The 15,331-nt window shown below is 42.8% G+C and overlaps 1 protein-coding gene across 5 annotated transcripts in view; it reads left to right on the top strand.

Moving 5' to 3' along the window:
• IL17RD (interleukin 17 receptor D) overlaps window positions 1-15,331 on the top strand; it is a 57,665-nt gene that overhangs the window by 16,993 nt on the left and 25,341 nt on the right. The window contains exon 2 of one of the 5 annotated variants that reach the window (XM_052678976.1): window positions 920-1,029. The exons of 2 other annotated variants lie outside the window; for them this stretch is intronic. In XM_052678976.1, coding sequence (XP_052534936.1) covers window positions 920-1,029 — 110 coding nt within the window. Of the gene's footprint in view, window positions 1-919; window positions 1,030-2,171; window positions 2,295-2,396; window positions 2,487-15,331 lie in introns of those variants that run through there. 2 more of the 5 variants (XM_052678974.1, XM_052678975.1) reach the window with 2 other exon arrangements.

Raw genomic sequence — 15,331 nt, 5'->3', positions numbered from 1 at the left:
TTTCTTTCTTCTTCGTTAATATTGGCACATTTATCAAGACCTGGTGGTTTAAAAGAGAGAACCATTAATGACAATAGATGCATTTAAATTAAATTTCAATTTCATCATCTGGGATCATATAGCTGATAATCTTTTGCTTGAGGTTAACCGGATCTTTTGAAACTATGGCATGTTACAATCTGGAAGACACTACCACAGTACAATTTTTGTGACTCCTGAACGCTTCTGGGAACATTGTTTTCACTCATTTTTTTCTGAATTAGTTCTTAAGGTTTGATACTGGATGGTCTTTAGCTGCCTGACACCAGTGGATATGTCCACAGGCATGGTGCATGCTTCCTGGCCTACAGCTGAGAGCTGAGCTCTTTTCTTAACTCCTTCCTTGTGCAGCCAAGCTCGGTCTCTCCTTGGAGAAAGATTTAAATGTTAGAAATATAAAAGATGGATGGAGGACACAGCTTCCAAATCTAAGGAGGCTTTATTGCTATTATTTTGCAACTGATGCAAATGGTAGGAAAATCCTAACTATACAGCAGCACTCTTTGTTACTTGAGTTTCCATATTTTTCTAGGCCCAGCCGAGTTCCCACTGTCCCCTCCATCTGGGAACAGCTGCCCGGAAAGGAGGGGGGAAAAAAAAGGGTTCTTAGCTTTAATCAAGATGCTTGAGGTTTGGTTGTAGTGGCAACCAAAACCAGCTGTAGAATGCATTATATTGATACCCATGACTTAGATATATCCTCCAACTGGTATGTTGTACTATGTTGAAACAGGAGACTGTTGTAAGGACAAAAGAGCCTGCAGGAAAGCAGTCCCCACAGTCACTTTTGTCCTTACATTAGCTAGCAGCATTTTAGAGAATCTAAGTGGAAATTTTAACTGTCATTTGATTCCCACCTCTCTTCTATCCTTTTCCACAAAACTTCTCAGTGGAAGTTACTCTAAATGCACACAAAGCAATAAAATGCTTCTGCACGCAGTCCCAAAAAGCAACGCAATCCTTCTGTGTGCAGTCACTGCATTCACGTTGGTAAGCTGGCCGTGACAGCTCTTAGGATAAATGTTTTTCAGATGTGGTGTTTTGTTATTAGCTTAAGCTGAGGTAATGGAAGGGGGGGCCGTGCAGGCTGACCTGTGGCAGGTGATATTTTTGCTTTGTGCTTCTGTTTGAACCCTTGGTTAGTAAGACTTGTTCCTTCTGCTCTCTGTGTAAGTGCCAGAGCCATCCGTGGAATTTTACCCTTCCCTTTTCCAGAACACCAACCTGCGGGGAAAATGGGCATCCCAAGTAAGCATCATCTGCTCCAAGAGCTTTAACAGGGCTACGGCCAAATCTCGAATTTGTGCTAAAATATGCTTAATGGCAGGAGTCCCACTTCTGCTCATGATATAATGAAGAGCTGTGTCTGCCAGAGGCTCCTGAGCCTGTTCTCATGGCAACTGGCAGAGAAGGGCTGCCTGAGAGCAGTTGGAGTCTTCCTGTATTGTTGTTGCTGGTGTTCGCAAGGATTGGAAAACTTATGACATGTTTAGAAGTAGTTTAAAAATGGCCACTTGGCAGCGTTTCCTTTCACCCTGATCGGGCTTTTTGAGATTGTGCATTGCTTTAATCTGAACTGTGATATGCTATTTTGCACTGTTTTTTTTTTTTTTTTTTTTTTTTTTTTCTCTCTCTCTATTCAGTTGTCGTGGTTTTTTGTCTAATATTAATGATAGCAGCAGTATGTACCTGGATGTAAAATCTTCCAAAATAATGGCGATTGGGGTTACTGAAGGGAAGACTCTCAGCTACCTGGTTGCTGCTTGTAGCCACCTGAGCAGCTGTTGTCTCTTCTGAGCTCAGTGCTGCGCTTCTGCACTTTGCTAGCGGCTGAGGCTTCGCCCCCTACGTGACTCCGAACACTTCGTGCAGAGCAGCCCGGCCCTGGGGCCGTTCGGCCGCGCTGCCCCGCGTAGCGCCTCGCATCGCACGTTAGGGAGAAACGCGCGACCCCGCGAGGAGGGCGGCGCGCGCTCCCGCGGGCGGGGCCGGGCCGGGGGCGGGGAACGGGCGCGCGTGCCCGCCAAGACGCAGCCCCCCGGGCCGGCGGCGCGCATGCACGCGGCCGCTCTCCGCCACGCCGCCGCCGCGCTGCCCGCGCTCCGCGGCCGCCGCTGCGGACCATGGCCCCGGGGCGGGAGCTCGGCGCCTTCCTCCTCGCGCTCCTCGCCTGCTGCGGGGGACGGCGGCTCGCGGAGGCGGCCGGAGGGCCCGGCGGCAGGAGGGGGGCGGCGGCCGACGCCTGCGGAGGGCGGGTGAGTAGCGCCGGGCTCGGTCCCGCTGCGGCTCAGGTGGGGCGGTGCTGCCGTGAGGGGTCGGGGTGCCGCGGAGCCGGCGGTGCGGCTGCTGCGGGGCTCTGCGCCGGGTCCGCGGCCGGGAGGAACCGCGGCGTTCCCGGCGGGGACGCGGAGTGGGACTTTCCCTCCGTCCGTGGCGGGGACGTGCAGGTGATAAACGTTCTGTTACGAGGCTTTGCTTTTCGTTCCCGCTTCTGTTGCGTTTTGCTGTCAGACTCTTCGTTGCTTTCTTCTCCGTTTCTTTTTTGCTACTTTTAACTAAGTTTTGAAGTTCTCCCCGACTTCCAAGCGCGGCTGCCGGTTCCGTTGCGGAGCGGCGGTGCGGGAGCGCGGCAGGGAGCGCTGCTTTCCATCGCCGCCCCTTTCTGTCGGCTGTCGCTGCAGGTTTCCGCGGTGTCACATCAGCGTTTTGAGGGCACTCCGCGGCGCTCACGGTCGTAGGGCAGCGCGCAGGGAGGCGAAAGCGTTGGGAAACGTCCGGAAGAAAAGCAGCTCAGGACTCAGCTCCGTGCCGCACGGCGCTGCTGGAGCTGTAAGAGATGGGGACGCGGTGCCGCTGCTCGTCCCGCGCCCCCGGGCGCGCCGCTGTCTCAGCGAACTGTGGAGAGCTGCGGGAGCCGCGGCAGCGCCCTGCTGCGTTCAGCCAATGGGCGCCCTTTGACTGTGGAATCTCAGCGTGCCACAGTGCCACAGTCTGCTTCATGTCTCTCAGATTAGTAGCATTTTTAAAAAAAACTTTGTTTTGATCGCACACAGCAAGTGTAACATTTTAATTTCTTAAATATTTGTAGTGGTTTCTGCTTTTATTATATTTTCAGCTTTGTTTTCCCATTTCCATGGGCCGTTCATTCGGTGCCTGGTAGGAGCATTTGGTGATCGTGCCTTTCTGGAATCCCGGCCTCGGTGCTGTCACGCCCAGCCCTGGCAGAGGAACGACGGCGGGATGGTCCCGGTTGTGTCAGCTGGGGGTCAATTGGCCGGTTGTGTGAGCTGTGAGCGGAGCCGCCGTGTTGGTACATGACTGATGGCCCCTCTAACACATTGTCTGCTCGGGAGCAAGGCTGCCTTTGAAGTGGGGCCCTGTAGGAAGTAAAGAGACTATTTGCTCTATTAAAATTCCTCGGTATTTCCTCTGTTTAACCACAGGCCACTTCCCCTCTGCCACTCTAAACACTGCGGGGACACTGACTGATTGAAAAGACAGAAGCCCTGCAGCGATTGTGTCCTATTCAAACAGATACCCTTATTGCAGGGTGCTTGTGAGCGGTGTCTAATTAACCTGAATTAAGGACATGGACAAATCTGAACGTTTTATATGGAGAAAGGCATGCGGTGAATGTGTCTGGTATACATTATAGAAAGCAGTTCAATTAAGGTAGTTCTCAAAGGCATGAATTATCTAGGGAGAAAAAGAGAAACTCAGGGTTTGTTTTTTCTTTGTTTTTTTTTAATTTAATTTGGAGAGTTGGGTGCTGTTGCTGCGTACACACTGGATATTTTCCTGTGCTAAAAGCCTGATGTGTGGTGGTGTCCTTTGTGCTCCTTTTTTGTTTGTGTGTTGTTTTTGAAAATCAGCACCAAGTTCCACCATGGTACATTTACACTACTAACTCCCTTTTGTTTTTTTGTTTTTTTTTTTCCTCTCTACAAAACATAGTTTTGTTTTCCTCGGTGTTATGTGGCACTAAAAGCTGGAGTTGGTGACAGCATGGGCAGGGCTCTGGTGACGAGATTATGAGAGGAAGCATTTGATGGTTTGATTCATAGCTCCTGAAATTACTGTTAACAGTTAAGATTTTCAAAATGAAGTATGATTTTTACAACTTACATCAAACACGTGCCTGTGCTTATTGCTTTCTCTGGTAATACTTTGGTATTGATGTTGCGCGCTCAACAAGTGTCTGTAGCACTAAAGCTGTTGGTACTTTGCTGAGTAATTTGGAGAGCACTGATAAGAAATAGAGGTGGCTTCAGTGGACCCAGGATTCTAGAACATGGATTGGCTTTGCTAAGCCAGAGATTTCTTTCAGTGATGTTTAATGGCTGTAATGTATTCCTACACTTAGTGGTATTCCAGATTGAGATAGAACGTTTGCTTAAAGCAGGATAGTATTGCAGAGTAGCTTTCCATATGGATGGTCCCACCACATTGCATGCATACCTTTATCCAGAAAAAAATAAACCAGAGCTGGGCCTCTCTTCATCTTGAGAAAGTATGTCCACATGGGAGCTATTCTGGAAAAGTACCCTCTGATTTTTTTTCATCCTAGTAACAAGCTGTGAGGCAAGACAGAGTTGGCTGTGATATTAATTTGAATATATTTCAGTTGCATTTATTCAGCGTTAAACACTTGAGCAACTTTAGTCTCAACTTCTTTTGTAGGTTCTAATGGGAATATACAGATGGGTAACCTTATTTTCTCTGTCTAATTCCTTTGAAAATCGTGGCACTGAACCATGTTCAGTAGTGTAAAGCTCAAAATTAATGAGACTGTAGGATGTGAGAGAATAAAAGCAGAATTTTAGTGAACTTCTTTCCCCTCCGCCCTCCAGTTAGCAGAGTCCTACCTTTCTTTGCTCTGCTGATCATAGCTTAGCAACCACTGGGGCTCTCTGTTCCCCTGAAGCCTCCCCTTACACTCTCCATGTCATCATCTATGTACCATGCTTAAGGAGCTTTTCCTTCCCATTTTGTAGCAAGGACTCTGAAGATCCCTATTTCCTATCATTCTATTACCAGGAGCTCTGCCTACCCCTCTTCTTTAGGCTTGTGCTGCAGGGTCCCTGCATTTATCTCCTCAAGCGTTCCACCCTACAGCTAGAGTTTTCCCAAGTGCAGAGCTGAGCTGTGCCAAAGTGATTCTCCCAGCTAAATCTGTGTTTTGGGAAATTGTCTGGGAGGAAGAATGTCTTGTAAAATGGGTGAGAAATAACTTACTGCAGTTTAAATTCCTCCTCTCAGTTCTTGTTATTTTCCATCATTGAAAGAAGTAGCTTTTTCTCTTGAAGGGTATTTAAAAATGTCAAAAGGTGTCCAGCAGAGGAAGGACCTGAGATGAAGCCTAGCAGAAGGTGTTAATGGTCGCTATGGGGGGGGGGTTCCCTCCATGCGAAGGTTCCCCAGTTCCTTGAGAGTTCTGCAGACCAGATGCCAGCAGTTCTATATCCTGTCTTTTTGGATTTTTTTTTAAATTAATTGATATATATTTTTTTCCCTACTGACATATAAAGCAGTGTAATACTGATTTAGAATTGATTAATTGCATGACTCCAGGCTTAGTGTGTTTCTTTGGTCAGATGCTACTCAACCTGTTGAGTGCAAAGCCTTCCAAGCATGGTTGGCCATCCAGGAAGGCCTCTGTATTATTTTTGTTTAAAGTTTGCCTTCAAACTCTTCTCCCCCACTGTCATTTATCAGGTAATGTTAGCAGATACGGTGACCCCATTTTTACTCTAGCATCAAAAAGTGCTAATGGCAGTCTGCCTATTGAAGTTAATTTAAAAATGCATGTAGTGATGTGAAATTAGGCAGATGAATGTTTATTTAGGAGCTTAGAGGTGATTAAGCTTAAATTCTCTATTTCCAGAATGAGCAAACACAACCAGAGAACAATTATAGAAATGTAAGCCTGTTTATGTCATTGACATTAATTCTCAGTATTAACAACAAAAACGTGTTTCCCTCGTATGTTACTTTTGAAGATGGGGATGAATAAGCTGTTGAGCCAACAAGATTTCTGCAGTTGAAATTTCCTAGGACTGTTACAGATTTGATTTGTTTCCTCTGCAGACCACGTCGCTTAGTTTAGATGTCAAACTTTGCTCCCTGCCCTACTTTTCCCCCGCCCTCAGTCTGCTGTTGAGTGAGTAGAAGTGTGATAACTGCTGGATCAGAGTTGCTAATTCAAAATCTTGAGATGCTTATTTAAGAACAAGTTCTTTAATAGACGAATGCTTCCTAGCCCACTGGTGAAAAGATGTTAAGCAGTCATGATTAGGCGATACTAGATTTCTTTAGCTAATTATTTGTTAACGTTAATATAAGATGGATGTTACTTAATTAAAGCTGCAACGTTTAAAGGGTGTTTAATAAGGACCAGCTGTCTTTTGGTCTAAAGATGTTGAAACAGAGCTTTGATGTAAACTTGCCCGCCTTATTCTGCTCAAAGGCTGAATTTTACCTATAAATTTACAATGTTGTTTGGAAGCCAGCGAGATAACAGGAGTGTGAAGCATTACTAGAGAAACATTAAGCTCAAATAGAGTTTTTAATTTATAATAATAAAAATATTCTTGCTTTTAAAACACACTGATATGTTACACTGCTACCAGTATAATAAAGCATCATTGAAATACATTATTTTTTCTGAAACTCTTACGTTGATGTTTTTATACCATGACTTTTTATGTATGAAAGTGAACGTTATTCATAAATGCATCACACTTATAAAAAGACAAGTAATATCAAATAGATTGAAATTATGTCCTTCTCCCTATGTTATTTGTAAATTATTTTATGAAAAAGATACAAGCTACAGTGTAGCTGAAAATAAGGAACTATGGCTAGGTCAGTACATCTCAAATATTTTAGGTTATGATAATTTGAGACTCTATGGCAGCTTATGTGCTAGCTTGGAAAAAGGATTTTATCCACTAATGCACGTAGTGTTTCACAGTTGTCTGGTTTAGCTCTTTGTCCTTATCAGATCTCTTCAAGAGGAGCCAACTTGACTTGACACACAAAACTTATTTTTCCCCTAAAGTCTTTCATCAAATATGTAATTAATTGGTTATTGAGTACTGTGTTGTGCTAGTAATGGATAGGCTCATTCCTGTAGTTTTTTGAATTATCCAAAAGTCTGTCAGCTAAACCAAAGTATAGATAGTTCAGCATGCTTGAACCTTTGTTACTTAGTACATCTCACAAATTAATTTTTAATTTAAAAAATAAAGTAATATATCTGAGTGAACTGGAGATGATTCTCCAAATTTTCTATCCTTTACTGGATTGTTGTATAAAGAAGTAAAATTTTTGGAAGTGGTCTCAAACTTCTGTATGTGTGGATAGTAAATGTTACGGAACAGAGGAAAATACACTTAAGCAGTGTTTCTTCCATTGGCTGTCCCACTCATCATTCGGTCTCTGTATATCATGTTCTGTCTTATGAATTATTCTCACTTGCCACCAGAATTCATAAAACTGTCAGTGAATCTGTTTCTACCTGTTTCTTAATGCTGTATTTCCTGAAGCTCCTAAATACTTTCTAGCTGCAGGTTATTAACTGGTTTTGTTTTTAGCTTAGCAGTTGTGCTTTTACATGTGACTTGAAACCACTCTGAACACAAACCTTGGTTGGCCATGTCTGGAGGCAGGCCCTGACTTCTGTTTTAGAAAGAAGTTGGAGTTTCCTGCTTTACAGTGATGGCATTTGAGTTTTTGCTACATCTTTTTGTAACGCCTCTCTGCTTACCCAGCTTTGTGTCTCACAACTTTTTGTTGGTGTCCAATGCTAACAGTGCTGTTGGTACGTGGCCTGTGCTCATTGGTAGGGTTGGCCAAACAGCCCTAGGAAATGTTGTCCAAGTGAGCTGCTTCTCAAGTGAGAAGTAGCAGTAGGATTCTTTCTTTTAGTTGCAAGTGGGCAAAGCTTTCAATAAAGTGTCAAAATCTGTCAGTAGTGCCTGAGTAGAATATATGTCACAGGAATTTGTTGAATATGTTGTGATCTTTCTGCACTTTTCAGAAACTTGGAGCTCTAGGTGCACAAGCAACCTTTATTCTTGTTCATGTGGTCTTGGGCTGTTATTCAGCAAGACAGTAGGGCTCATCACTCATTCTGCAGCTTTTAATGTGCTCAGAAAAATGTGTGAGAGAGCTTTGTCCAAGGAGATTTCATGCTGGATCGGGTATCATTATCTCCTTCTGTCAGCCTGAGAGTGTAAGCTCTGAAATGCATGTTCTGGTTAATTCAGCACAGTTGCAGTTGTGTGCATCCATGACTGACCTGAATCAAATTTGAACCACTTGGCGATGGGGCAGCATGCAGAGGTGGCTGGGAAGTGGTGGCCTCCATGCTGACAGATGTGTTGGCTTCTTGGCAACTTTGAGTCTGCAAGCCAGCAGGCTCTGAGGCCACACCTGGCCTTTTCCTTACAAATCTGGTACAGGGCAGATCACCGTCATGCCTCCAAAGGAAGTGCTGTTGAAATGTGTTTAGCTTTTTGTGACCTTTGTTTGTATTCTGATGGTCTAGCATTGAAAGAACAAGCTGTTCCTGTCTGTGATTGACAGAAACTACACGGGACAAACGAGCAAGCAGAGTTCAGAGGGCTGCAGGTGAATGTATATGAACTCATAAATTGCTATGAATTGTGAGAATACGTTAACAACCAGACAGCATCACTCTAAGTCTTGTGGCTGCTTTGTGGTGGACATGAGAATACAGTTCTGCGTGGGACAGCATGTCCTGCTTAAAGGTTGCTAATTAATTCATTTCTATCTATCTTCGTGATTCTTTTCCCCACCAAATTGTACGTGATGCTCACTGTTACACTCTCTGCAATATGGAAATGCCAGATTTTCCTCGTGGTTGGTGGGCAGACTTGGTTTTTAATTTCTGACCTTCCCTATCTTCTTTGCTCTTATATCAGTGGGAGGAACGAGATATTTCTGATCTTACTTCTGACTACATTCAAATCCAACCATGCAATCAGTGACTTCTCTGACTTTTTTTGTATACGGCTGTGGGAAAATTCCTGGTTGGCTGGCTATGAATTAATGAAAATCCTTAGAATGCTTCGCTAATGATAGCTCCTGTGGCTTTAAAAATGCTATTCCCTTTTTTAATTTGGGGGAGGTCACAGAGGTTTACAGAAACTAAGAAAAGAAATCTTAACATCTGGTTGTGCTCTGCTGATGACTGCTTTTGTGTGAAGAAAAGTTATGGCGTCTCCTCAGCATCAAACGCATTCAAAGCAATCCTTTCTAAGAACTCCTTGCAAGAATACTTTTCACTCAAACTGTGTTTTCTAATTAATTTTGCTTTGTGTTTTCAAATGGAGGATTTTAGTCTTAACCAAGACATGGGAACCTCGAGTTCATTTTCACTTAAAAAACCCAACATCCTACTTTTATAAGATAAGCTTCTTTTGAGCTTTATACTTTGAATGTAAGCAATATTAATGTGTATTTCTAACATTTTTCTTTAAGTTTGTGGAACTCTTAAGATAAAAACAAACAGTGGGGTAAAATTTGGGGATAAGTGAAGTTAAGAGCATTTTCTGTGTTTGAAACTGGTATGCATAGGGCAGTTCAGTTTCATCTCCTCACACATAAGATTCCAAAGACTAATCTGACTTGTAAATGTCCCCTTCTTATAGCTTCAATTCTACCAGTTAAAAAATGACCTTTTAATTTATGCGGATTAAATTTACATGGAAATTTAGTTCACCAAGTAAAAGCATCACCTGAGAACGTGTGGGTCCAAATGTGAATCTTCAGAAGTGTTACAACTAGAAGCTGTCAGCTGCTCAGATAGATATTCCAGGTGTGACTGGCCTACATTCAGAAAGCATAAAAAATTACAACTTTAAGAGAGTTTTAATAGTCATATGCCCTCTATATCCTATTATCTTTTTATTTTGTGAAGGAATTCAAACTGTTTGCGGACCTGTATATGTTCTTTGTCATTTACCTGTGAAACCAACACTCTGATCAGCTTTTCTTACAAATACAGAAGGCCTGTAGCTCTGGGAGCTGGTTGGTTTGTCTGTTGATTTGGTCCTGTTCGGGCAGCAGCACTGACCCAGAGCAGTGAGCGGAGTGCCAGGATCAGCAGGGCTGTGCTGCTGGGGACCAAACTCCCTCACAGTTTGCGAACACGGTGATGTCTGATGCTCAGGATTTCTTGACAAGAGCTACCTTCGGTCTCTGTGTTGTGTGGGTGTGTGCTGGAGCATCCCACGTAGTGTGTTGTAGCATTTCTACTGCATTTACATCTTGGTTTGTCACGTAGTGGTAACTTCCTTGTGTAAGCAAGTCTGAAGGGATGGGTTTTCCCTTAGAAGTGCTGGAGGCGAGTTGTGTGCAGCTGCCCAGGTAACAAAGGCCAGCCCTGCCCCAGCTGCCCAGGTGCTGTTCTGTGCTTTGCCCCAGAACCCTTGTAAAGCCTGTGCTCACTGCTTCGTGTTCCTCAAATTTCCATGGAGATCAATGTTATCTCTGTCTGGACTTGTCTCTAATTATAGGCAGCAGAAACAAAATGAGGGTGAAAGCTGGAACTGGTAAGTCGTGGAATTTGTGCTGAGCATAAAGGCTGCTCTGTCCAGATGAGCTTTAAACGCGCTGTGGGAAGGCAGCACTGCTGCATTGCAAAGCTTGTTAGCAAAGGTCTCAAGCTTGTGCTGGGCTTCCCCTCCAAGTCTTAGAGGTGTAGGATATAAATGGGTGATTTCAGGTTGATCCTGTGAGCGTGTGCTGGTCTTTAGAAGCTTGGAATGGGATTTTGAAAAAGAATGGAGTACCCTAACTCCCATTAACTTTCAATAGGATTTGTTCTCTTTTGTGGCTTGGGATGTAGTTGCATTTTGTATGGACTCACAGTGAAGCTGGTTGGAGAAGTTTTCACTACCGTCTGCTTCCTCCCAGTTGGTGCTTGCCCTTCCATCCCCACCTGTGCTAAGGCACCTGTTTGCGAGCTGCATCGTAAATCACATCACTCAGACCTTCTGGATGGAAAGTATCCCAGCTTTTTTCATTTTCTTTTTCCTTCACTACTTGGGTCAGCTCAGTTGTGTGGGCAAAGTGAGGTCCCCAGGCTCTCGTGTGAAGTGTCTGCTCTGAATCTGTGAGCTGCAGCACGAAGGAGCAGCTGGGGCTGTGCAGGGAGCCAGGAGCTGCTGGGGCTCACTCTGTGCCTAAGTCAATGTTCCATGCAACCCTTTGGATACTTTTAAAATTCCCACCAAGTGATGGCCCAAATGTAAAGCCAGCTGCTTTAATTATCAAGTCGTATCTAATGTCTTTCTGTTAACAACGGAAATGTTTTGCTAAGATGCTTTTCAAAGAATATCAGTAACATCTGTTCCAAAACAGTTACCACTTTGCATTATTGTTTACATTTTTTTTCCAGCAAATTATATTGGTGGTGTTCAGTAATTAACTTTACCTTCAGATACCCTTTTTTTTTTTTTCCCCAGCAAGGCTAGTAGGTTAACCACATCAAATCAGAACAGAAAACCCACCAATGAACACCTTACCCAGCCTGACCCGCAGCAGGTGAAAAGTTGTTATTCCATGCTTCTTCAGAACATCAATGGGAACAAAGCCTTTATCTTTTATTCATCAGCTAGGAATAATGCAGGTTGGGATAGCTTAGGTTTCTCCATATAGCTGCAATTGAAAAAGTAATTCGCTAGTCGTGCATTCAGTTTTGGGGTTCTTTTTCAGTCAGGACCACTGGCCGTGAAATGTCATGCAGAGGTTTGGAAATGGGACATTCAGCTCCTAAAGAATGAGCTGCAGGGACAGAACTTTCTTTTTTATTACATTCTGGAAGTATGTGCAGGACTCAAAGCCACAAAATAATGCTAGAACAAAGCCGGTATCATTCTAACAACTTTGGTGGGTACGGTAACTATTGTTCAGTGTGGCCACATGGCATTCACTGTGTATGTTTTAGTTATGGTTTGGTGTTCCCCATTCAGCTGCAGCAGTATGCACAGACTGGTAGTGGCAAGCTGATGGGCGCTCAGAGGTGCAGTGTCACCCTGTACAGTTAGCTTTTGGTGCAACAGAAAGGAATTGTTTCCACCTTTATGTTTTACAGTCACATCCGGGTAGTTTTTCACTTGTAAGTTAGCATTTATACTCGTGGTGAAACACAGTAGGTTTTTGCACTTAGGGCAGTGATGTAATTCTGTTTTAATAGAGACAAAGTGTTTCTGTTCAATGTCTTAAGTTTGGTTATTTATGTGTTCAGTTTAACTTTGATAAGAGGAAGCCAAGTAAATGTTTTAGAGAAGTTCAGGTTCAATTAAACTCTTTTTTTTAATCTGTGCCTATAAATGCTTAAACTTTTAAATTTTGTGTTGTACTTCTGGCTTCCTAAACGAGATGATCACTAGAAGGGAACTCGTGCGTGCATGAACTTTTGAGATGGGCACTTCTTGTTGTTAGAAAAGATTGTTTCCAGCAGAAAGAAAGATCAGTTAGTGTGTGTATCTTGAAAACATAAAAGGTTAAAATGTTATTGTAAATGCTTTTCAAGTATTTTTAAAATCAGGAGACTTTTTTTCATGGTTTGATCAAAGTCCCCCAACCTGTGGCTCTGTTTTTGTTGCACATGCTGATGGTCTGTGGATAACATTACATTTTTTCAGCATGAAACCGAACACTTCAAATCCCTGAAGCAGTCTCAAATTTATGGTTAATAAAAGAATTTATTGTACCAAATGTCATCTGTTATATCACTCTGGGAACAGAAACTGGCAGCGAGCGGACAGGAAATATTTCCATTTCAAATCACTTCAATCCCATGGTCTGGGGCAAGCATCTCTGATTTCAGGAAAAAATCACTGTGAGCATCAATGCAACAGAAGTATTTTGTTAACAAATCCTAGTCATCAACATTTTTCAGATATTTTTTTCTGCTAATAGTGTTCTGTGTCAGCATTGGTAGTTTCTAGTATTTTCTGTTTCAATATTAATCCCTTATTCCTTCTGCCTTGAAAAGATTAGTAGTTAGGTATTGTCAGGGAAATATCTGCACACCAAGTAAATGGCAGCTCGACAAGTTACTGTGCCATGGCCAAACTGCTTCCTGCAGTTAGATTGAGTATCTGTGTTTTTCGTGTCTTGGGTATATTTTATGTGCTTCAAATACTTGAAAATGTTGTGCTGTTCACAGAATTGAACATAAAAATGGATGTGTTCAGGAGACACTATAACCAGGAAAAGTGTTTTATGTCTCAATCTTTAGCAGGTACTAACATCCTGATACTCAGAATGTTTTCATTTTCATACTGTTGTGCATTGGTGCGCTGTGGCTGTAAAACTTTGGAACCGATCAGATTAATGGTATATTTTGTTCTTTAAAACATACTTATTGGGACACAGGAGTGTTCCATGGTTTGTAGATACTGCATTAGACTGATTGCAGTTTGTTTAGATAGGATTTTGAGATGAAAAGCAGTAGAACTGCATTTGGCTTTAAGATTAATTGCAGCAAAAAAGTTAACCTGGCATGACTGTAAGGAAGTTGTCAGAAGAGTACATGAGAAGAAAACATGCAGTGCTGGCCCTGTGAGTTTTAGATGCAATAGATAATTTTTCAGCCCTTTCTTCTTCAAATAATTAGTGTTATTCTATGGTTTGGTTAATGTGGAAGAAAAAAGGAGGTAATGGCAGCATTCAAAAGGTTGCAGTGAAAGCCGGATGTCACCCAAACTGGAGCAGCTGATTGCTTCATCTGACTCGGCCCCCCGCTTCTGGTGGGCTGGGCTGGGCGCCTTGCGAAGGCTCGGTGTGTCACCACTCTGCATGTCCCCTTTGTTTCTCATTAAAAGTTTTACATACTAGTTTTGTAAATCTTTTCTAAGTCTCAGTGGATTACACTTCAGGTTTCAAATAGTTCTTGTCAAACTTATCAGCACTCCCATTACCAGCTATCCTGATGATACTATTACAATAACTTAACCTTGCACCTTATTACCAATCAAAACAACTCAAGCAAGTAATCCACACATTCTAATGTGGAAAACTGTTTGTGTCTGCAGTCAAGCCTTTGCTTCTGTGTATTAGCTTGCAGTTTACTACTGTCAAGAAATTACTTATTCATAGTTTTGTTTTGTTTCACATCCCTGCAAAACTGAAAGACAAACATTAATAGGGTCAAGACCTGTAATTTAACTCAGGTAGTTTGGAAATATTTTGTTGTTTGGACGAAGACAGAAAAAAAAAAAAAAAAAAAAAAAAAAAAAAGTAAAACCAATGCATTCCCTTTTTAAAGTGGGGAAAGGTTGAAACTGTAGTTTGTCATAAAGCTTACTTGTGTGAATATCACCAAAGGACATCAACTGAAAGCTGAGTCCTGTATACAGAGGGCATAAATACAGAGCATAAGTGTATATACGCAGAGTATAAATGGAAATCTTTTCTCTGAATTCACTGCTATCTAAAATTATTTTGTAGAAACCAGAGGAAAGGAAATTCTGCTATCCCGTTTTACAGATGGGAGGCTGAGGTATAAAAGATATTAAATTCCTCCAAGTTGTAAGTAGAAAGTATGGATAAAACAGGAAATGAGTCTGTGTTTCCTGAGTCTCTGAGCAGGGAGAATCACCAGACTGTTCTGTTCAGAACACGGTGCACATGGTGCTCATGCGCTTTGTTTTTCAGTAGCCAGCACTACAATACAAAGTACCTAAAGCATTTCAGAGAGAGGGAAAGAGATTAAAAATGCATCTTTGTTCAGTCTTAAGTCTTAACAACCATCCTCCATCCTTATCTTCAGTGCACATTACTGCAGGAATGTGCAGGGCTGTGGTCTGTGATGTGCTAATAAGGAGTGTGCCGTGCTGGTGGAGTTCAGTGCCTCGCGTGGTGCTGCTGGATGGGCTCGGCCTGATGTAGGTGCTGTGTGAGAAAATATGTTGGACTGCTGTCCTCGCTGAGGGCTTGCTTTCCACTTGTCCACTTGACCACACTTTCTCTGTGTGATACAGTGCTCTAAAATGAAGAGAGAGGTGGATGAAACTGCAACTTGGGATACTTCTTCAGGTTTCTTTCTCTTCTGAGGACTTTGTGTGGAATGAGTCTGGATCTTATTGGCGCTGTTTCTGTGGAATGCAGAGGAAATTCTTTAGAACAGCAGAACAGTGGTGTTTGTCCTGAGGTTAAGTGTGCTCTGTGCCAGTCGTGAACCTCAGAATCATAGAATGGAATCATAGAATCATTAAGGTTGGAAAAGACCTCTAAGATCATCCTGCCCAACCAT

This window comes from Tympanuchus pallidicinctus, unplaced genomic scaffold, assembly GCF_026119805.1.
Source record: "Tympanuchus pallidicinctus isolate F22 unplaced genomic scaffold, pur_lepc_1.0 scaffold17, whole genome shotgun sequence".
NCBI classification, from domain to species: domain Eukaryota; kingdom Metazoa; phylum Chordata; class Aves; order Galliformes; family Phasianidae; genus Tympanuchus; species Tympanuchus pallidicinctus.
This window is presented reverse-complemented; position numbering and strand designations above follow the sequence as displayed.